This window comes from Neoarius graeffei, chromosome 27 (genome assembly GCF_027579695.1).
Source record: "Neoarius graeffei isolate fNeoGra1 chromosome 27, fNeoGra1.pri, whole genome shotgun sequence".
NCBI classification, from domain to species: Eukaryota; Metazoa; Chordata; class Actinopteri; order Siluriformes; family Ariidae; genus Neoarius; species Neoarius graeffei.
The window spans coordinates 18,858,832-18,883,421 of record NC_083595.1 but is presented as its reverse complement, the minus strand read 5'-3'; the positions used below and the strand labels follow the sequence as shown (position 1 = coordinate 18,883,421).

The window sequence follows — 24,590 nt, the reverse complement described above, 5'->3', positions numbered from 1 at the left end:
ATTGAAGTTTTCTGGTGTTTTGTCCTATTTGTTGTTTGCTTCACAATAAAAAAAAAAATCAAATTTTCAAAGTTGGAGGCATGCTCTCTCAATGAAATGATGCAAACCCTCAAACAATCCATTTTAATTCCAGATTGTGAGGCAACAAAACCTGAAAAATGCCAAGGGGGTGAATACTTTTGCAAGGCACTGTGTGTGTGTGTATACATACACATACATATACACACACTAGTGCATCTAAAAAAATTAGAATACCATGAAAAAGTTCCTTTTTTTCATAATTTAATTCAAAAAGGTAAACTTTCATATATTCTATATTCATTACATGTAAAGTGAAATATTTAAAGCTTTTTTTGTTTTAATTTTGATGATTATGGCTTATAGCTCATGAAAATCAGAAATCCAGTATCTCAAATTATTAGAATATTCCCTAAGATCAATCAAAAAAAGGATTTACAATACAGGAATGTCCAACTTCTGAAAAGTATATTCATTTATACCGGTACACTCAATACTTGGTTGGGGCTCCTTTACCATGGATTACTGTATCAATGTGGTGTGGCATGGAGATGATCAGTCTGTGGCACTGCTGAGGTGTTATTGAAGCCCAGGTTGCTTTGATAGTGGCCTTCAGCGTATCTGTATTTTTGGGTCAGGTGTTTCTCATCTTCTTCTTGACAATACCCCATAGATTCTCTATGGGGTTCAGGTCAGGCAAGTTGGCTGGCCAATCAAACACAGTAATATCATGGTCAGCAAACCATTTGGTAGTAGTTTTGGCACAGTGGGTAGGTGCTAAGTCCTGCTGGAAAAGGAAATCAGCATCTCCAAAAAGCTCATCAGCAGATGGAAGCATGAAGTGCTCTAAAATCTCCTGGTAGATGGCTGTGTTGACTTTGGACTTGATAAAATACAGTGGACCAACACCAGCAGATGACATGGTACCCCAAATCATCACAGACTGTGGAAACTTCACACTGGGCTTCAAACACCTTGGATTCTGTGCCTCTCCACTCTTCCTCCAGACTCTAGAACCATGATTTCCAAATTAAATGAAAAATGTACTTTCATCTGAAAAGAGGACTTTGGACCACTGAGCAACAGTCCATTTCTTTCTCTCCTTAGCCCAGATGAGACACTTCTGACATTGTCTCTGGCTCAGGAGTAGCTTGATATTAGGAATGCGAAAGTTGTATCCCCTTTCTTGAAGATGTCTGTTCATGATGGGTCTTGATACACTGACACCAGCCTCAGTCCACTCCTTGTGTAGCTCTCCCAAGTTCTTGAATCAACTTTTCTTGACAATCCTCTCAAGACTGTGGCCATCCCTGTTGCTTGTGCACCTTTTCCAGCCACCCTTTTCAGCAATGACCTTCTGTGGCTTACTCTCCTTGTGGAGGGCATCAGTGATCATCTTCTGGACAACAGTCAAGTCAGCAGTCTTCCCCATGATTGTGGTTGTGTGTACTGAACTAGACCAAGAGATACACTGTGTTCATACTGTTTTACTCAAACTCGAAATGAAATATTCTAATATTTTGAGATTTTTTTATGGTTTTGTACTGTATGCCATACTGATTAAAATTAAAATAGAAAAATGCTTGAAACATTTTAGTTTATGTGTAATGAGTCTATAATATATAACATTTTCACTTTCTTAAATAACTGATGGAAAATATTGAACTTTTTCACAATATTCTATTTTTTTGAGATGCACTAATTTTATATATATATATGATATTATATATTCTTTTTCCTTTTTTCTTGTCCATGTATGTCTTCCTCCAGTTGGACATGTCATCAGCATGTCCTGGTCCCCCAACATCTCACAAGGGCCTCGTTACTCCAGGCAATGTCCAACCCGGTATTGCTTTTTTAGTTATTCTTATTTAGTTTACTCTTATTCATATTGTGAGATAGGCTTGTGTAAAATTGGGGGTCTAAGCTTGGGGACTCTTACATGAGGTTTGCCCTGACTGGGATCACTATGCCATCCAGCTGCTAACACAATGGTAACATGGCTGCAACTCCCCAGGCTCACTGACAAAATCCCATCAGAAGAGATGCTTGCAGATGTTAACATGGCTCTACTCGCTGTCCCCACTATCACTGTCATGAAAAACAATAATCCTGGAGATACTTGCATACAAGCTCAACAATGCAACGTATAGAGAGTGCCCCCATGGAGATGGTTGGAAGTCAAGATCAATGAAGCACCAGGACCTGACATGATCCACATCCACTGGCTGAAGAAGGTAACAGCTTCATGATTGCCTGGTAGCACAAATGAGTGAGTTGCAAACAACGTGCACTCACCCCAAATGGCAACTACAGGGCAGGACAATCATGGTCATGAAGGATTACAATAAGGGTACAACACATTCAAACTACTGGACAATAACCTGTCTGGCCAAAAAATGAAAGTTACTCTCAGGCAAAGTTGAGTGGGCACATAAGTCAATACATGAGCAGAGCTCAGAAGGGCACTGGAACCAACACCAGAAGGTCAAAGCACCAGCTACTTGTTGATAGAGCAATCACCCAAGTCTCTAAGACTGGGCAGATCAACCTGAGCAGTGCCTAGATTGATGACAAGAAAGCCAAGGACTCAATGTCCCACACATAGATAATGGACTGTACAAGACTAATAGTGCACTGATAACCATCAGGAACTCAATGTGACTGTTGAAAACAAGACTGGAGTTCAACTCCAAGGTCATTGCACAAGTCACTATCAAGTACAGCATATACTAAGGTGATGCACTGTCCCTGCTGCTGTTCTGCATAGACCTGAACCCCCTCAGCAAGATCATCACAAAGAGTGGATATGGATACAGATACAAGGGGTGCCATGATGAGGAACCATGACCAAATACCTTCAGAGGGTAAGACAGGTTCTGAGAAGCCAGCTCAATGGTAGGAATAAGATTCAAGCCATCGGGGGCGTCGTGGCTCAGGTGGATAAGGCGCCATACCATAAATCCGGGGACCCGGGTTCGATTCTGACCCAAGGTCATTTCCCGATCCCTCCCTGTCTCTCTCCCGCTCATTTCCTGTCTCTACACTGTCCTATCCAATAAAGATGAAAAAAGCCCAAAAAAAATCTTAAAAAAAAAAAAAAAGATCCAAGCCATCAACATGTATACAATGTCATCAGATACCTCATGTCATCAGATACCCAGTAAGCTGGCCACAAGAGGAGACAGATGCAGCTGAAGTCAAGACATGAAAACTCTTCAAAATGCATGGAAGGTACAGTACCCTGAGACTCTATGAGCCACAGAAACAGGGAGGGTGAGGGTTGGTCCATGATCCAGGATGAAACAAGGAGAAGCCATGAATACATCAGAAAGATTACTGTGCCCCTGGATGAACTATTAAGAGTGTGGTTCAGGCAGCAGAAGACAGAGGGTGATGCGGCTAAAGAGGAAAATCATGGAAGACCAAGCCCCTCCACAGGATGCATCATTGGCAGATAGAAGAAGTGGCTGATATCCAGAAGTCTGACCAATGGCTAGAAAAGGCTGGCTTGAAGGACAGCACAGAGGCTCTGATCATGGAAGCACAAGAACATGCCCTAAGCACTAGGTGAATCGAGGCAGGTGCCTATCACAGTATACAGGACCCAAGGTGCAGTCTGTGCAAAGATGCCCTGAGACAGTCCAGCACATAGTAGCAGGGTGTAAGATGCAAGCTGGGACAGCATACACTGAGAGGCATAACCAAGTGGCTGGGACAATATACAGGAACATCTGTGCTGAGTACAGACTAGAAATACCCATGCCCCAATTGGGACAGACCACCAAAAGTGGTTGAGAACAGCAGAGGTAAGATCCTGTGGTACTTCAATTTCCAGACTGACAAGCAGGTGCTGGCTAACAAACCAAACATAGTGGTGGTAGACAAGGAGCAGAAAAGTGTACCGGTAGTTGTAATAGATGTGGCAATTCCAGCTGACAGAGATGTCAGGCAAAAGGAGCATGAGAAGATTGAGAAATACCAGGGCCTGAAAGAACAACTGGAACAGATGTGGAAGATAAAGACCAAAGTGGTCCCAGTGGTGATAGGAGCATTAGGGGCTGTGACCCCCAAACTGGGAGAGTGGCTCCAGCAGATTCCAGGTACAACTTCTACGGTCTCTGTCCAGAAGAGTGCAGTCTGAGGAACAGCTAAGATACTGCAGAGAACCCTCAAACTCCCAGACCTCTAGTAGAGGACTCATGCTTGAGGAAGACACCCTCACTAGGGGGGTGAGAGGGAAGTTTATATAAGACACACTGGGGGAAATAGCAGGATGTCAATGATTTTTCTATTAAACATATTTTCAGTGGAGCTAGTAGCATGAAATGTTCAGCAGACATTGGTATTACTTGGAAAACTTTGTCAATGAACAAGTACTTAAACAATGAAAAGCAGTTGGTGTCTGACTAGGAGTGAAAATTAGCATAAAAGAGTAGACGCCTATTGTAATACGAGATAATATTAGGATATATATATAAGTGGTCATGTGAAAAAAAAGTGTATTCCATGGAAATCCATGGAAATTTTAGTCTTTTCTCAATTTCTAGACCAACTTCAACATCCATTTTCCTTCAGTAATAGTCTTCTGAGGTGATTGAGGCTACATCCACACGACAACGGCAACGAGATTTTTTTTTTTTTTTAAATATCGCGTCCACATGGGCAACGGATCAGTAAAATATCAGGTTCATATGGCAACGCAACGCTTGTTGAAAACGATGCAATACACATGCCACACCACTACGTGCGCTGTAAGACGGGCCCATCGGAGACACCAGAACAATAGAAGTAGACGCATGCGCATAACTACGCATGCGCACAGTGACTATCCCTGTCACTGTCACACACACACACTTTCTCACTCCCTATCCTATGGATATAGTCCCTTTAAATCATGTGCTTGTTTTTTGAATGGAGATGTGGAAAGAGTAATGAACAGGGGTAGATGGAAGCTGGTACGCCAACATTCTGATATCCTCCAGAATTCTTTAATGGTCTGGAATAAATTGAATGCTACATGTTGATGGATTACTTTGTTCTTCTACGCCCTTTTTGAGGAATGTATTGTTGGACTTAAACCAACATCTGAAGAGGTGAGATCGCTCCTTTTTTTTCCCTATTTTTGCTGGCGGGATTGACTCTGCCCTAAGGGCTATTCTCTCACTCTCTCTCTCTCTCTCTCTCTCACTCACTTTGCACCATTACACAATAAATATTCACAGTGAAAATATTTTGTAAGTGCGTTTCATGAACCAAGTTATAGGATTTGTTGACAACTCGCATCGAGTTCGTTACACTTCTACCCGGCATGAAGCACATGTGGTTGTGACGTCATCATAAACAAATCCATTCTACTCATCCAGATGACTTTGCAACGGCTCTGTTGCCAGATTTTTTCACTCTGGAACCCGTTCTCAAAAGATTTCGTTTTGGGGCACCCAAAATGCCGGTGCCATGTGGACGCCAGGCCGAAACGATAAACAATTTTATCAGATTCACCTGAATCCGTTGCCGTGTGGACAGGGCCTGAGATAGAGACCATGGCTGTGGAGTGTATTGCCAATTGTTTTCTCTATGACAACTGTACCCACTGTTTCCAGCCATTTTTAGAGCTCTTTTTGAATGATCCTTAGATCTTGGGCTAATCTTCTGACTAACGTTCTGACTGCCCAGTCATAAATCTTGTGAAAAGCACTTAAGCATGGCTGGTTGTTGGTTGATTGTTATTCCTTCCACTTGCAAATAATGGTCAAAAATTTAGGAGTTGAATAATCCATCAGTAACCAGTGCTTATACTGCTCAACAATCTTGTTTTGAAAGTCTTGGGAGGGCTCTTTGCCTCTATACATCATGTGATGTTTCTTGCATGACAGCTTGGTGTCAAGTGATTTATTTACTTGCATTCAGAAGTGGGTTCCCCTTTTTCAAAGAGTAGAAGTTCTAACCAAACATGCACTTACTCATCTGATTCTAATTAGCACATGTATGATTAATTACTTAGGATTAAAAACTAATAAGTGCAATCAGCTGGGTTTCTTACTGTGTTCAATACTTTTTCCCCTTTGTCATTTCACTTTATTGAACATGGCTTTATGGATTGCAGTATTATGATTTCTTTTTCTGTGTAGTTTTATTGCATTAATACCTTTGTCTGCCCAATATTTCATGTGAATATCTGCACTGGAAATATGTTTAATACACAAATAATTGACATTTTGAATACTTATTTCCCCCACTATAAAAGAAAGTACACCCTACTTCAGTTTTCATTTATCAGAGCCTAAATAACAATTAGGTGGTCCTCACCAACTTCTACAAACAAATAAACAATAAACAACAGCAAAACACAACAGATTGTTACATCTGGGCAGGATTCGGCATTGAACTCCACATCCCATAACACCTGGCCTACAAACATGGCCACCAAGGACTCCAACTCCCATCACTCACACTCAAGTTCACGTGATTACTGATCACAGTCACCTGGACTCAATTACACATTCACATGTGTGATCGACATAAGGACTCTCATATCCATTCACAAAATGTGAAGTATATGTTCAAGATTTCATGCTTGTCATTACCATACCTTTCACGCTGCCATAGTCTACCTGGTTTATGATCTTGTTTATTGTTTCTGGCTCCACACTTATAGTCTGTATCTAGTTAATTTTGGCCCACTCTTCATTACAATATTGGTTCAGTTCATTGATGTTTGAGAGTTTATGCACAGCTCTCTTTAGATCCAATGACATTGAGGTCTGGACTTTGACTTGGCCATTCCAAAACCATGATTTTTTTTTTCTTCAGACAGATTTGCTGATGTGTTTGGGGTTATTGCCCTGTTGCATTCTCCAATTTCAACCCAGTTTAAGCTGCTGGACAGATGGCCTCACATTTGTCTCAAGAATATTGTGGTAAAAAGTGGAGTTCATTGTTGTCTCAATGACTGCAAATTTCCAGATCCTGTGCCTGCAAAACAAACCCAAATCATCATCCCTACACCAACAGTCTTGACAGTTGGTATGAGGTGTTTGTGGCGATATGCTGTGTTAGGTTTTTACTGAACATGTCACGGTTCAAGATAACCAAACATTTCCACTTTGGTCTCATCAGTCCAAAATATATTGTTGCAGAACATTTGTGGTTTGGTCAGATGCAATTTTGGAAACTTAAGTCTTCTTCTTCTTCTGGCTGCTCCCGATTAGGGGTCGCCACAGCGGATCTTTCGTCTCCATTGCTCCCTGTCTTTCGCATCCTTCTCTACTTTGGAAACCTAAGTCATGCAACAATATTTGCTTTGGAGCCGCCCTCCCATGAAAGCCATACTTGCTCAGTGTTTTTCTGATTGTGCTGTGATGAAAATAAACATTTAAGGTGCTTACAGAAGCCTATAGGTCATATGATGATCACTGAGCATTAAGTGGTTTGACCTTGGACTGAATTTGCTGGGACACCCACTCCTGGGAAGACTGGCAACTGTCTTGAAGTCTCTCAGTTTGTAAAAAAAAAAAAGTCCTTTTCCTTGTAGAATGGTGAAATTCATATTGCTTGGAGATGGTCTTATGGCCCTTCCTAGATTGATGAGCAGCAACAATTGTTTCTCTGAGGTCATGGCTTGAGTCCTTGTTTTTTGAATGTTGGTTTACATTTTGGGAAAAGTGAAATCTGATGGAGGTTTTTTGTCACCTGAGATGATCTGTTTGTTTATAGAAGTTGGGGAGGACCACCCAATTGTTATTTAGACCCATATATACCGATCAGCCATAACATTAATACCACCTACCTAATATTGTGTAAGTTCCCATTGTGCCATCAAAACAGCTCTGATCCATCAAGGCATGGACTCCACAAGACCTCTGAAGGTGTTCTGTGATATCCAGCACCAAAACGTTGGCAGCAGGTCCTTTAAGTCTTGTCAGTTGTGAGGTGGGGCCTTCATGGATCAGACTTGTTTGTCCAGCACATCCCACAAGTACTCAATTGAATTGACATCTGGGAAATTTGGAGGCCAAGTCAACATCAAACAGAGAAACTATTTGTCATATTCCTCAAACCATTCCTAAACAATTTTTGCACTATGACAGAATGCATTATTCTGCTGAAAGCTTCCACTACCATTTGGAAATACCATTGCGATGAAACATGGTCTGCAACAATGTTTAGGTTGATGGCACATATCAAAGTAATAATAATAATAAGTTACATTTATATCGCACCTTTCTCAAATTCAAGGTCGCTTTACATAGGCCAGAAAAAACACCACAAAAAAAGTTGCTAAAGAGTGGCGAGTTTAGGCACTGGTGGAGAAATGTTCATGAAACAGAAAGGTTTTGAGATGAGATTTGAAGAAAGGAAGAGAAGAGCAGTCACAGAGGGGTTGAGGAAGGGAATTCCAGAGCTTGGGGGCCATGGCACTGACCTGCCACCCAGGGTAGAGATTATAGCTAGAGGATCTGAGAGAGCAGGATGGAGTATAAGGGGTCAGGAGATCACAGATGTAAGAAGGGGCAAGGTTATAGAGAGCTTTGAAGGTGAGTAGTACAACCCCGATTCCAAAAAAGTTGGGACAAAGTACAAATTGTAAATAAAAATGGAATGCAATAATTTACAAATCTCAAAAACTGATATTGTATTCACAATAGAACATAGACAACATATCAAATGTCAAAAGTGAGACATTTTGAAATTTCATGCCAAATATTGGCTCATTTGAAATTTCATGACAGCAACACATCTCAAAAAAGTTGGGACAGGGGCAATAAGAGGCTGGAAAAGTTAAAGGTACAAAAAAGGAACAGCTGGAGGACCAAATTGCAACTCATTAGGTCAATTGGCAATAGGTCATTAACATGACTGGGTATAAAAAGAGCATCTTGGAGTGGCAGCGGCTCTCAGAAGTAAAGATGGGAAGAGGATCACCAATCCCCGTAATTCTGCACTGACAAATAATGGAGCAATATATGGAGCAATACAAGAGGAGTTCGACAGTGTAAAATTGCAAAGAGTTTGAACATATCATCATCTACAGTGCATAATATCATCAAAAGATTCAGAGAATCTGGAAGAATCTCTGTGCGTAAGGGTCAAGGCCGGAAAACCATACTGGGTGCCCATGATCTTCGGGCCCTTAGATGGCACTGCATCACATACAGGCATGCTTCTGTATTGGAAATCACAAAATGGGCTCAGGAATATTTCCAGAGAACATTATCTGTGAACACAATTCACCGTGCCATCCGCCGCTGCCAGCTAAAACTCTATAATTCAAAGAAGAAGCCATATCTAAACATGATCCAGAAATGCAGACATCTTCTCTGGGCCAAGGCTCATTTAAAATGGACTGTGGCAAAGTGGAAAACTGTTCTGTGGTCAGATGAATCAAAATTTGAAGTTCTTTATGGAAATCAGGGATGCCGTGTCATTCGAACTAAAGAGGAGAAGGACAACCCAAGTTGTTATCAGCGCTCAGTTCAGAAGCCTGCATCTCTGATGGTATGGGGTTGCATTAGTGCGTGTGGCATGGGCAGCTTACACATCTGGAAAGACACCATCAATGCTGAAAGGTATATCCAGGTTCTAGAGCAACATATGCTCCCATCCAGACGATGTCTCTTTCAGGGAAGACCTTGCATTTTCCAACATGACAATGCCAAACCACATACTACATCAATTACAGCATCATGGCTGCATAGAAGAAGGGTCCAGGTACTGAACTGGCCAGCCTGCAGTCCAGATCTTTCACCCATAGAAAACATTTGGTGCATCATCAAATGGAAGATATGACAAAAAAGACCTAAGACAGTTGAGCAACTAGAATCCTACATTAGACAAGAATGGGTTAATGTTCCTATCCCTAAACTTGAGCAACTTGTCTCCTCAGTCCCCAGACGTTTACAGACTGTTGTAAAGAGAAAAGGGGATGTCTCACAGTGGTAAACATGGCCTTGTCCCAACTTTTTTGAGATGTGTTGCTGTCATGAAATTTAAAAATCACCTAATTTTTCTCTTTAAATGATACATTTTCTCAGTTTAAACATTTGATATGTCATCTATGTTCTATTCTGAATAAAATATGGAATTTTGAAACTTCCACATCATTGCATTCCATTTTTATTTACAGTTTGTACTTTGTCCCAACTTTTTGGGAATCGGGGTTGTATGATTTTATCTTTAATTCTGGACAGAACAGGTAGCCAGTGAAGCTGAGAAAGAATGGGGGTGATATGAGCAGATGGTTTGGTATGGGTGAGGAGTCTCGGTGCAGAGTTCTGAATGTATTGTAATCTTTGAAGGGATTTAGTAGGGAGGCCAATGAGAAGGGAGTTACAATAATCTAGGTGGGACATAATGGGAGTGGACCAATGTTTGAACATCACTAGTGGAAAGAAAGGGGTGAAGGCAGAGGTGGAAGAAAGCAGTCTTGGTAAGGAATTTAATGTGGGGATCAAAGTTGAGTGAAGGGTCAAGCAATATTCCAAGGTTTCTAACAACAGGTGAAGATTTAACAAGTGCACCGTCAATGTTAAGACTGAAACTAGAGGATTTGTACAATGAAGATTTGGGGCCAATAAGCATGAGTTCTGTTTTTTTCTGTGTTAAGTTTTAGAAAATTATTCTGCATCCACAACTTCAGGTCTAGACAGTCATTGAGGGAACTGGGAGAGGGGTCAGTGGGGGAGTATGTAGCGAGATATAATTGGATGTCATCAGTGTAACAATGGAAGTTAAGACCATGGTTACAAATAATTTGGCCAAGGGGCAGGATGTGTATAAGGAAAAGGAGGGGCCCAAGAACAGACCCCTGGGGGACACCACGAGTAATAGGGGACATGGAGGACTTATCTACACACTATTACCCAGTGTGACAAACTGTCGTCTGTTGCTGAGGTAGGACCGAAACCATTGGAGGGCTATGTCTGTGATACCAATATCTGACAGACAGGAGATGAGTGTGTCATGATTGATAGTGTCAAATGCAGCAGATAAATCAAGGAGAATGAGAATGTTAAGTGAACCACTATCAGCAGACAGGAGGAGGTCATTTATCACTTGCAGGAGAGCAGTCTCTGTCCTGTGATGTGTGCAGAAACCAGATTGAAAGGGCTCATACAGATAGTTTTCAATGAGAAAGGAATGAAGTTGTGAAGCAACCACTCTTTCCAGTATTTTTGCTAAAAAGGGGAGGTTGGAGATCGGTCAATAATTAGACAGAGAGGTTGGATCTAAATCAGGCTTCTTTAAAATGGGAGTAACTGCAGCCGTTTTGAGGGTAGAGGGAACACCACCAGAGTTGAGGCATGAATTAACCAACAATGCAATTGGTTCACAAATGATTGTGGAGCATGCCTTGAGTACAGGAGTTGGGGCAGGGTCAAGCTGACATGAGGAGGAGTTAGACTTAGCGATTATATTAAAGACAGAAAGGGAGTCAACAGTTGTGAAGTGGGTGAGTTTAGGGCCCAGAGGAGGAGAATAGGGTGAGAAAAATAGAGCAGTAAGTTGAAAGCACTGGTAAATTTGGTTAATTTTGTCTTCAAAGAAATTTAAGAAAGCCTGACACTGTTCAGCTGTCTTGGGGCAGGCTGCCACAGGAGGTTTGAGAAGTTTATCAACAGTCCTAAACAGTGTTTTCGGCCTAGACTTAGAACCACTTATGATTAATGAGTAGTAGTTAGAACGGGCAGCATTTAAGGCATCCCAATACTTATGAATGTGCTCAGTGTAGAGCAACGAGTGGACAGTAAGACTGGTTTTCTTATACAAGCGCTCAAGACGTCGGCCAGTGGCCTTTATTACTCTGAGCTCAGGGGTGAACCAGGGACAGGTGCAGGTGGCAGGGACAAGCCTATTCTTTACAGGGGCTAAGTCATCCAACAAGCGTCATTGTAAATGGCAACCAGACTGTCAGGGGAAGAGAGCTCATCATGTAGATCAAACAAGGATGATGCTTGTATAGAAGCAATAAAGAGGTTGTGGTTAATAGACCTAATATTCCGGTAGGTGACAGATGTTTTCTTAAAGGCAGGAGGAGAAATGGTAGTATGGAAGCTGCATACAATGAGCTTATGATCAGAGATACTAGAAACAGAGCCAGAGACAGAGATGTCATTTACACCTGTGGAACAAAGCAGGTCAAGAGTGTGACCTTGATTGTGGGTCACATGTCAACCCACAATCAACATGCTGTGTCAGGTTAAAATAATCCAAAACAGAAATTAACTCAGAGGTGTAAGAACATTTGGTATCAACATGGATGTTAAAGTCATCAAGCATAATTACAGCAGGACAAAGAGGTGAGATTAGATTAGATTAAATTAGATTAGATACTTTATTAATCCCAGAGGGAAACCCTAACTGTAAGGAGTTCATTCAATTCTGACAAAAAATTGGCAGATGGTTTAGGGGGCCGATAAACTAACAGCAGCATTAGGGGAGGGGTTGAAACAATCTTTAAAGCAATGTATTCAAAAGATGCCACACTTAATAGTGTTAGTTCTTTAACAGTCAGATCTGAGCAATACACAACAGCCAACCCACCCCCTCTCCCTACTGATCTGGGTTTAGATAAGTAGAAATAACCAGGAGGAGTCAGCAAGTTTAAGTGTATGCATTCACCAGGTTGTTGCCAGGTTTCAGAGAGACAAAACATGTCCATTTTCTTCTGGAGGATGAGGTCATTGATTAATGATGTTTTATTGGCAATGGATCGTGCATTCAAGTGGGCAATATTAAAATAATGAATTGGAGAGGAAGGAGCAGTCAGTATAGGACTACAATGAAGATGGTCATGATTTCTTCCTCTGCTTGGCTTTTTTCAGGGGTTGACGAGCATAAGTACATAGAGTTGGAATTTCAGCATCACATCTGTAGATAAGTGATGGTCCTCTTTTGGAGCGATGTATGTAATGTGGGCGACAAGTAATTCCAAGTGAGTGGCATAAGTTATAAGATGCCGAGTCCAGAGGGGCGTGATGGCGGAGTAGTTTGAGATCAGCCATGGTGTATAAAGGCTGTATTGCCAGATGGTCAAAAAGTACACATGCACAGCACAACACAACACCAGAGCGTGAAAAGGTGGACTGAGAAGGCTTTAATCCAAACACCAGCAAATGCCAGACAGTAGAACTGTCACATACATAACACCACCACACTAACACTGCATGTTAGCCAACCAAACTCCCAACACCACCCTGCAAGAACTATGATCAACGCAAGTTTAATACGCTTACCACAGAAACACACTGGCGACAACAACAAAGCAAGAGGATAACGACACACTCACCACAGATGCAGTCACTGTGAAGGAGAAGTGGGCTCATACAGGTGAGAAGCAGGTGTGCTAGGAGACGGACAGTAATAAACTGGCAGAGCGAGTGTACAGTCCAACAAACATCAGCAATAGCAGCAATTTAGTCCAAAATTTCAGCAAAACACCAGATAATAAAGGTGAAAATAATTCGATAGTGTCCTAGGAGTTCCCCAAAATGAAAAAAAATAGTTGCAAAAAACACCAGAGAGTAGCGGCATCCAGATGCACACAGAGTTCACTCAACTGGAAAAGTAACATCTATGTGAATGCCATGACCCAAGGTTTCCCAGCGTGACGTTGCCCAGAGCATTATACTGCCTCTGCCAACTTGCTTTTTTCCCATAGTGCATCCTGGTGCCATCTCTTACCCAAGTAAGTAACATGCATGCACCTGTCTGTCCACATGATGTAAAAGAAAATGTGATTCATCAGGCCATTCCATTCCTCCATGGTCCAGTTCTGATGCTCACATGCCCATTGTAAATGTTTTGGATGGTGGATAGGGGTCAACATGGGCACTCTGACCAGTCTGATGCTATGCAGCCCCATACACAGCAAGCTGCAATACACTGTGTGTTCTGATACTTTTATATCGTAGCCAGGATTAACTTTTTCAGCAATTTGTGTTATCATAGCTCTTCTGTGGGATTTGGCCAGATGGGCTAGCATTCATTCCATATCAATGAACCTTGGGCACCCATGACCCTGTTGTTGGTTCAATAGTTGTCCTTCCTAAGGCCACTTTTGGTAGGCACTAACCACTGCATACTGGAAACACCCTACAAAACCTGCTGTTTTGGAGATTCTCTGACCCTGTTGTCTAGCCATTATATTTTGGCCCTTGTCAAAGTTGCTCAGATCTTTATGCTTGTCCATTTTTCCTGCTTCCAGCACAGCATCTTCAAGAACTGACTATTTACTTGCTGCCTAATATCCCACCCTTTGACAGGTGCCATTGTAACGATCAATCCATGCTTTTCACTTCACCTGTCTGTGGTTTTAATATTATGGTTGATCAGTGTCCACATATAAAGTACCAGTCAAACATTTGGACACACTTACTCATTCATACTAAGGCTAGTTTTAAGTCTTTTTTTTTTTAGTTTTTGAATTTTAGATTTGGTGAGAATTTTGCTGAACCCTCCTCTCAGGCTTTTGTGAGCTGTTCTTTAAAGCTCAACACACACAACTTAATGGGGTACCAAATTTAGAGAAGTAAACACAATCTGACCATTTATATGAGCATTATTCTTTCCCCACTTGGCTGCACAACATCTAACACTAAACTATTTTAATGAAAATTGTACCTACAATATAATGTAAAACCAAAAACAATAAATGTCCCACCACCCCAAAAACTAAAAACAGTGAAAACTAGCAGTAAAAAAAAAAAAAAACACCCTACAATCTAGAGCTACTGTACTGTAATGGTTTGGGCAATGTGGCAGAATCATAAATGCTGCAAATAAAACTGTTTTGTCAGTAAATTGAGGAAATGTATTCATGCAAACAAGCTATTAAGGATCAGAATGTTTTAGACTTATCACTGTAGCCATATCACCCAAAAGATTACTACACCCTAGGACCACAGACTACACAAATATAAACACAACACATATAATTAGCCCAGGCTTTAAAACTCATGCAAATAATTAGACAAAATTTACCAATTGGCCACTACCAACAGTACATTGTTGGCAATCAACAATGCACTGCCCAACAGAGCAAAATGGGGAAAGATTATTACCAAGAATATAGACTCATTAGAATATGTTTAGACTAATTCCAAAAGGAATAGGGTGTCCTTTATTTCAGAAATTGGCTCTTTTCAAATATATTTAGTTTCCTATATGTTAATGGGGAAGTACATTGTTGGGAATCAACAATGGTGATGGTGAGCCTTTATGACTGATATATGTTTTGGGTACCTCGGTCACAGTTTGTACTAATGGTTGGTTTCAGTGTGTTAACAGGGAAGGGGAAGACTGAGAGTCCAGTGCCTGAAGAGATTGGTACAATCTGTTATAGTCATATTACACAGGAATTATCCATTTATTAAACACAGGAATTATCCATTTATTAATCTCTAAAACCTGCATGCATAATATGCGACCCCTCACCGAATCCAGGGACACATGTCGGCCGAAACGAATCCGAGATAATCGCAAAAGAAGCATTTTTTTTTTAAATTTGTGATTTTTGTTTTTTTCCATCATGTGCAAGTTGAGCTCTTGAAGAATGCAATCAGTATTTCAGATAATAGATTGTTTTGTTGGAAAAGCATACATTTTTTGTTGCAAATTGTCTCATTTTTGTCAGGACTGTAGCCTGCTGGGGGGTGTGGGTAAATTACCATATGGGCCATTCACATGATGATTTAAGTCTTTTTTTTTTCATGAATCAGCTGTATGATACGAGCTGAGCGCATGGCTACTTAACCTGCATAGAGGCGTGTGATTTCACTATGGAATGAGGAAGCTAAACAGAGCACAGAGGAGCTGAAACACCGCGAAGCAAACAGACACATGGTATTTACATCGGAGATAACCATTTCTTGCAAAAAAAAAAAAAAACGCAACCTCGTTTTCCAGATTGAATGGAATACTTGAATGATCGGATGATACACGGACCATTCTAGGATTACATTCCATCGGAGGCATTGGTGTGTGCAAGGCGCCGTTTCTCTTTCTGATGGGGTAAGTTTATTAATCTAAGGCTGTGTGGTTATTTTTGCATGTAACGGAGAGTGTTGTGGTTTGGTTAAGCCTAGGTCACAACTGGACGTACGATTTTTTGGCCATGCAATTTTTGGCGTTTCCCAAATCGCTGCGTTTTTTTTTTTTTTGTTCACGGAGAAAGACGCGCGTTGGCCGTAAGTTTGTCTTGCAACCTGAAAAAACCGTAAGCGCCCGTAGAGTTTGTTTGACATAACAAAGAACCTCTGTGGCCAGTCTGCGGCCAGTCTGCGGCTCGAAAATCAGCACATCACACGCGCGCGCTCGTGCATTTCATGCGCGCTCTCTGTGCGTTTCTTGCATTTTTTGCATGTAGACCGGCCGTAGGAGCACGTACTGTATGGCTGGTTGTGACCGAGGCTTTACATGAAACTAGTGTTGTGTTAGTTGTGTCATCATTGTGCTATCTTTCTTTCTTACGGTGTGAGTAATTTTTCAACCACAAAACGTTAAAGTATACTTTAGGACTTATTTTTGTACTTCATAATTGTTTTGGGCATACTTTGCATGGAAGGAAAATTGATGTGGTGATCTTTGTTTACATGAAAGTAGCATTGTGCTAGCTAGTAGGGGGTAGGGCTTTCCTTAATATCATGCAAATAAGCACCATTATGTGCCCGCCCTACACCCAGAGTAGCTGAGATGGAAAACTTTGAGGGCGATTTTCTCCCTTTTCTGTTTTAAGAAGTATACACTTTCAAAAGGCCACACATTCTTCAAATATTGTCAGATTTCCACATGGAAGGCATCATTGGAAAGCTTAGAAACTGTACTTTCTGAATCTGTCAATAAATCAAAATGCCCCCAGGCAGACATGTGTCCCTGGATTCTGTTTTCTGACACATATGTTTATTGTTAAAGGAAGCTTTTTTCCATTTTTTTAAAATTTTGAATTAAACATTGTGGGCTCTATTTTCATGATCATATTGCATACACAAAAAACAAGGAACAGCAACAGTGCATTGTCTTGGTATACTGTTCAGATAGCCAATCAAATAAGTTCACTTCTTATTTGAGTGCAGCACAGTGTAATTTTCCTAATTACATATGATGAGATTATTTCTAGTGGCAGAAAAAAACTTATAATTACATTTTATTTTAATAATTTAGTGGTAGTGTAATAAACACAGAGCCTTGATAAGTATCAAATGCACAGATTAATTCAGAGATCAAAAAAGAAACTGATGTTATTGTAGAGTAATGTAATTTGGAATGTAGTGTAATGGATCTGGAAGGAGTTCTAAAACATTCCATAGTGCCTCACAACTGGTTTAAATAGAAGCTTTCTTATAGACACATTATGAAAGGTTTTGGTGTGATGGTTTTTAGAACCCACAGCTGAGGTGTTCATTTTAATTGGTTATGGAGACAATATTTCATTTTTTTTTTTTTGTTGAAGTGGGCAGACATCCATAAAACTGGGTGTTAAAAAGTGGGACAGGACTTAGACAGCTTGAGTTCAGAAAAATAGTCTTTTACCTGCCTCTATTCCTCTAGATCATACTAGGTGATCTAGAGGAATAGATTTAGTTCATTTAGTGCATTAATCTACTACAATTGCAAAAGAGTACAAACAGAAATAATTGCAGTCAAGCAAAATATTCTTGTGCTGCCACAAAAATAGAGCCCCATTTGTTAAGCATACAAACTTTTCATAGGTCAATAAACACAATAGTAAATGTACTCAAGACTGAACAACAATTAAACAACATTGAGATGAGTACCCTGATAGATTTTGGAACCAGTGAACTGAAAGTAATAAAGAGAACAACAAAATGATCTGAATTTATACTTAATTAAAAATATGGTGATTGTACAGATAATGATTCGTTTCTGTAAAATATCTTTCACTCCTGGAGAATTTCAGAGTAAAATGATGGAATTAGTCCTTTGCACTAACTTAAAATAGATACCATAATAAAATGATAGAACTCACATGTTTTGCAGCATCCATCCATGTATGTCATTACTGTGCCTCCAATCTAGGACAAGGGAATTACTTCAGAACATTAAAGATTTTATATGGTGGGCACTGTATATATATAAAAAAAATGATTACATATTTTTTTCAAAATTTCAATGAGATATATAACAGGATTGATCACATTTTAATTAAACAAACAGAACTATAAATTAAAATTTGCACCATTTACATCACCACAATAGAAACAGAAAGCAAACACTCATAGAATGTTGAGTGTTTGTTTACCTTCATGCACTCTGTTTCATTAAAGGGGGGGCAGCTATAGAAGTAGGACACTAGGACTGGTCCAGACTGTGTGTCTGTACATTCATAGCGCATGCAGTCAGACACCCAGCTCTTCCCAGGCTGGAACACATACGAATACTTTTCATAGTATACCACATAGAATATTCTTACAGTACTTAAAGTACATTTACAATTACTTGGCAGGGTCTGTTATGGCATAAAAATATGGATTGCTTTATGGATTGCTTTAGAAAACCATTTTAATGTGATAGGCCTCACAGAATTGCTTTCTGATCACAGACTGTGTGATATTGTAGCATGGTAAATTAATCCTTTTTTTCACTTTTCATAATTTTTAAAATTGTTTCTAGACATAATGTATTCTGTCTTGTTTAGTTTCAGGTATCTGTTTGCATTTTTCCTGGCTCATACCTAAACCTAGGCTGTGTTTGACAAGTGGACTATACAATTAATTAATTAACAATGTCATATAAATGTATTTAATACTGCCCTTGAATTAAATTCCATAGTTTAGTTTAACTATATCTACTCATATAACATCTGACATATAACTAACATCAAACTGTCACACAGTGGCATGTGGCTTAATTTTAAGGCCCATAAGGAATAAAACACAATGGGGCAAAGTTTTGCATAATCAACAACTTATTTGCTCACTGGAATTGATTATTTTCTTATAACAGCATGCTATAAAAAGTGTTCCTCTTAATACTTCTCTTATTTCACAGCAATTACAATATCTTTACACATTACAGTTTTTATTTCTTCATGAATGACTTTTTTTACCCTTTATCCTTACATTTAATATTGTATTTACTACTGCTATTAATACCACTACTACTACCACTACTGCTTCTTGTATAATAATATCTGATAAGAACTAAATAGATAAGAACTAAACAGACATTTACTATTTACATTTCATTAACTAAATAGACATTTACATTTACTATTCAGTTGATAAAAAAGTCTGTCATAAAAGTATAACTGCATTATAATATTAACATTAATAAACTTTAATATATCATAAATGTTGTGTTGCCTGAAGAGACAAAACAATGAAAATTAACAAAAAACATTATTTTTTAAATTAATCCATAAATATTTTGGTCTATTAAAATTTAGTAATGTTAAAACTTGTGTATTTAGAAGTTCTAGCAATTATCTTTTTTTTCTGCACCACCTTTGATTTGTATTAAAATGTGTGGCCTGAAGTACATGTACAGTATATATTTTGATTTATTGCATCAGAATCATTGTCTCACCTTGTACAAAGCTAGAGATCCATTGTCATTTTGGTACATACAGGATACATTCTTACAGACTCCACAACAGGCACTCTGGTCTTTAGGGGGTAGATAAACCTGGTTCTAAGATACAGAACACATAATATTTATAAATACTGTATGCATGTACAAACATGGTGGTTATATTTGGAACAAAAAAGAAAAAAGACTATAACAGCAAGTGCAGTGGTCTGTCTGAAATAGATACATACTACTTTAGATATAATTAACATACAAATTATTTTGAATATTTTTCTCTGGCTCTCTTTAACATCTTATGAATATGTACTGTATTATTTTTTCCCCTGTGCATTTCTCTGTGCTTGTTTGCCTGACTGTGAATATCTGTAAAAGTACTCACTGGATGACACTGTGCAGTGCAGTTAATACTGGTTGCTTTTATAAGGTAGAACCCAGTGGCAGAGTTGAATATGTATGTGCATCTTGTCGTATAACAGACTCCCAAAGCACTGTATTCCATCAAAGTTTGTCCTGGTCTCATTACTCCCCTCTTTCCATCAACACATACTGCACTTCTCACTGTATACATGGGTACGTATGTGTGTGTACACACACACACACACACACACACACACACACACACACACACACACACACAATATGACATGTACAAAAGCACACAGTATTATGAAGGGATGCAATTATTTTTACTGATGAAAAATAAAATATTTTATTTATTATGAGAGCTTCAGCTATTTATTCTCACCACAATGATAACGTTTGCAGCCGCAGTGATTCTCTGGGTCTGCCATATATGCTCTGTCTAATTGCAAATTCTCACCCTTTAAAGTATAGGGAAAAAATGACTCAGATGGCTTAAATAATTTAATTGTCACTTAACTTCTTGTTCTCAACATCCCCTTTAGATAGTGATCACTTACTAAAATAAAATTAGGGTTTGATTTCAGTTAGATTTATACATAATATTCAGAATATTTAGTGTGGATTTTTGTAAATAATGTATATGTTTTTTATTGTCTAATCAAATAAGTCTAGTGCAACAAAAGCAGAGAATGGTAATTAGTTATCAGGAATTAGACCACAGTTGTCAGACAGTTCTCCAGGGAGTTATACAATGTAAACTAGAAGGAGATAGAGATATAGTAAATGCACTGCTTATATTAATTTCATGATTGTATAGACTACAGTGCCCTGCAAAAGTATTCACTCCCCTTGGCATGTTTTGGGTTTTGTTGCCTCACAACCTGGAATTAAAATGGATTGTTTGAGGGTTTGCATCATTTCATTTACAGAACATGCCTACAACTTTGAAGATGTGATTTTTTTTTTTAAATTGTGAAGCAAACAACAAATAGGACAAAATAACAGAAAACTTCAACGTGCCTAACTATAGGGGTGCCCCTAATGTCAGTACTTTGTAGAGCCACCTTTTGCGGCAATTATAGCTGCAAGTCGCTTTGGATAAGTTTCTATGAGCTTGCCACATCTAGCCACTGGGATATTTCCCCATTCCTCAAGGTAAAACTGCTCCAGCTCCTTCAAGTTGGATGGGTTCCGCTGGTGAACAGCAATCATCAAGTCTGACCACAGATTCTCAATTGCATTGAGGTCTGGGCTTTGACTAGGCCATTCCAAGACATTTAAATGTTTCCCTTTAAACCACTCCAGCGTAGCTTTAGCAGTATGTTTAGGGTCATTGTCCTGCTGGAACGTGAACCTCCATCCCAGTCTCAAACCTCTGGCTGACTCAAAAAGGTTTTCCTCCAGAATTGCCCGTATTTAGTGCCATCCATTTTTCCTTCAGCTCTGACCAGCTTACCTGTCCCTGCAGATAAAAAAAATATATATTCCCACAGTATGATGCTGCCACCACCATGCTTCACTGTAGGAATGGTGTTCTCAGGGTGTTGGGTTTGTGCCACACATGGCATTTCCCATGATGGCCAAAAAGTTAAATTTTAGTCTCATTTGACCAGAGAATTTTCTTCCATGTGTTTGGGGAGTCTGCCACATGCTGTTGGGAAAACTCCAAATCTGTTTTCTTAAGCAATGACTTTTTTTCTGGCCACTCTTTCATAAAGCCCAGCTCTGTGGAATGTACAGCTTATTGTGGTCCTATGGACAGATACTCCAGTCTCTGCTGTGTAACTCTGCAGCTCCTTCAGGGTTACCTTTGGTCTCTGTGCTGCCTCTCTGATTAATGCCCTCCTTGCCTAGTCTGTGAATTGTGGTGGATGGCCCTCTCTTGGCAGGTTTGTTGTGGTACCATATTCTTTCCATTTGATGATGATGGATTTGATGCTGCTCCAGGGGATCATCAAAGATTTGGATATTTTTTTATAACCCAAGCTTGACTTGTACTTCTCAACAACTTTGTCTCTGACTTGTTTGGAGAGCTCCTTAGTCTTCATGGTGGTGTTTGATTAGTGGTGCCTCATGCTTCGTGGTGTTGCAGCCCTCTGGGGCCTTTCAGAAAAGGTGTATATTTACTGACTGATCATGTGACACTTAGATTGCACACAGGTAGAATTTATTTCACTAATTATGTGACTTCTGAAGGTAACTGGTTGCACCAGAACTTTTTAAGGGCTTCATAGCAAAGGGGGTGAATACATGTGCACACTCCAATTTTCAGTTTTTTATTTAAACAAAAATTAAATATATATTTTTTCTCATTTCACTTCACCAACTTAGACTATTTTGTGCAGATCCATTACAAAAAGTTCAGATTAAAAAAAAAAATTAAATTACAGGTTGTAATATAAGATAAAAACAGAGGCTTTGTTATGCTATTGGAGACATTTTGGTGGCATGGTTTTTGTATTCACATTATGGGGTGCTTGCAGGGAAGGGTAGGAGTTCCAATCATGTAATCATAAGCCAATCATGTAGCAGCAGTGCAATGCAAGACATCATGCATTCAGTTAATGCTTCAGTTAATGCTCATATCAAACACCAGAATGAGGAAAAAATGTGATCTCAGTGACTTCTTGTTGGTTGAGTATTTCATAAATTGATATCCTTTTACTTTCAACAATACAACAGTCTCGAGAGTTTACACGGAATGGTGCAAAACAAACAAACAAACAAACAAACAAAAAAATCCAATGAGTGGCAATTCTGCAGGTGGAAATGGCCAAATGGGTTCAGGCTGACAGGAAGGGTACAGTAAATAAATAATCTAATCTTCAACTGTCCAGGTTCAGTTTTTAAGTCTTCATAGGTCACAAGTTTGCTGTATTATAAGACTGCAAAATTGTGTAATTCTATTTTATTTTATTAGCAAATTAATAATGGGAAATATAGAGAATATAAACACAAAGGGAGACTTGACAACTTGACAAGGAGAAAAATTATGAATACACCTGTCTTAGACGGAGGAGTCACTACAAATAAAAAAAAAGTTCTTCTGACTGATCACCTTTATTCTATGATAGAACATTTCTATCCTGATCAAAGTGGTCTATTCCAGGATGACAATGTCTCCATCTATATTCCACAAGGCCTCACAGAATAGTTTGGCAAGCCTGAAATTTATGTAAATAATATGCAATGGCCTTCACACTCATCAGGCCTGAAACCAGTTGAACACCTATGAAAGATTTTGGAACAGTGTCTTGAGATGCCACACCAGCTTTAGCAAAAACCAACTGAGGGAATATCTTTTTGCAAGAATAGTGTTCTTCTGTTACCAATAAAAATGGAAGAATGGTATTGCACCTTAAAAAGACAGTTTGTGTTAGTTCTCCTTTAATTCATCACTTGTCTATTCATCACACTACAAGGATTAGTCAAAATTATGTTAACACTAATGGATTATTTTTCTCCTGAATGTGTGGTGCACCGTGACTGCTGCTGGCATAATTGGGCCCTACTTTTTTGACACCCCAACAGTGATGCTCAGACGTCTACTTACAGATAGTGGAGCAGTACGCCATTGATGAACTTCCACTACAGATACGATTGGTTTCTACCATTTAAGTGTTAACATAATTTTGACTAACCCTGTCTATTATGAAAGTAAGACAGGAAAAAAGAGCTACAAAAATATCTTAAAGAGTCATGTGCAGTGAAATAAAAATAGTCCTTACTGAAGCATTACAAGAAAAAAACAAAAACCTCATCCCAATATGCTGGCTATCAATTTAAAACTGAGCTGTTTTACTTTGGCTGAGAGGGATCATTATTTTTGCAAGATCAAGCAAAGTGAATAAAAGAACAATAAAGCCAATAAAAGAGTAAGTAAATAAAAAAAAAGTGGACTAAATAACTGTCTTACCAGGGCACATTTAGGCTGAGAAATTCTCTCACATGCACATTCTGAAAGAGAAAAGCTCAAATATTTGGTTATTACCTACTTACAGGTTTGTGGGTAATAACAAACATGCACACTCAAGCATGCATTTTCTCTCTCTCACATACAATATCAAACCACTTATATCAAACCTTTTTCACAGTCATAATCTCTCACACACTATCACTCTCACACACACCTTCAAACCTTTTTCACACACTATCATTCTCTCTCTCTCTCTCTCTCTCTCTCTCTCACTCACACACACACACACACACACAATCATACTCTCTCACACTATTAAAGCATTTGCACACTACAATATGCTTTCAAACACAAGATCAAACTTCTCTTACAAACTCATTCTTACTCACACACTATCAAACTTCCCTCATACGCGATCATACTCCGCCAAGCTTGCTTTTTAGCATCCGGGCAACAATAATGGACTTCTTTTAGGACAAGCTGCACTGGGTACCCCAAGGTGATTTGTTTTTACTCAAAAGTAGAAGGGGGGCAAGGCCTTGTGCACCTGGTGAGCAGAGTTGATGCTTTTCGCCTCCAGTTTCTGCAGAGATTACTCTATGTCTAAGAGACTTAGTGTGGAGACCCCTGGCCTGTTCATTATTGTGGAGGCTTGGGGGTTGGACCTGGATCTTTTTTTGTTTCTAATGAACTCAAGGAGATTTTCTTTCCAGAGGCTACCTTGCTCTTACTGTGGACTTTTCAA

At 39.3% G+C, this 24,590-nt stretch overlaps 1 protein-coding gene across 1 annotated transcript in view; it reads right to left on the bottom strand.

Moving 5' to 3' along the window:
• otog (otogelin) overlaps positions 1–24,590 on the bottom strand; it is a 550,025-nt gene that overhangs the window by 1,985 nt on the left and 523,450 nt on the right. The window contains exons 48-53 of the mRNA XM_060911543.1: positions 23,846–23,886; positions 20,312–20,387; positions 19,946–20,124; positions 19,564–19,668; positions 18,278–18,397; positions 18,005–18,050 (exon numbers count right to left, since the gene is read on the bottom strand). Of these exons, the coding sequence (XP_060767526.1) occupies positions 18,005–18,050; positions 18,278–18,397; positions 19,564–19,668; positions 19,946–20,124; positions 20,312–20,387; positions 23,846–23,886 (567 nt within the window). The remainder of the gene's footprint in view (positions 1–18,004; positions 18,051–18,277; positions 18,398–19,563; positions 19,669–19,945; positions 20,125–20,311; positions 20,388–23,845; positions 23,887–24,590) is intronic.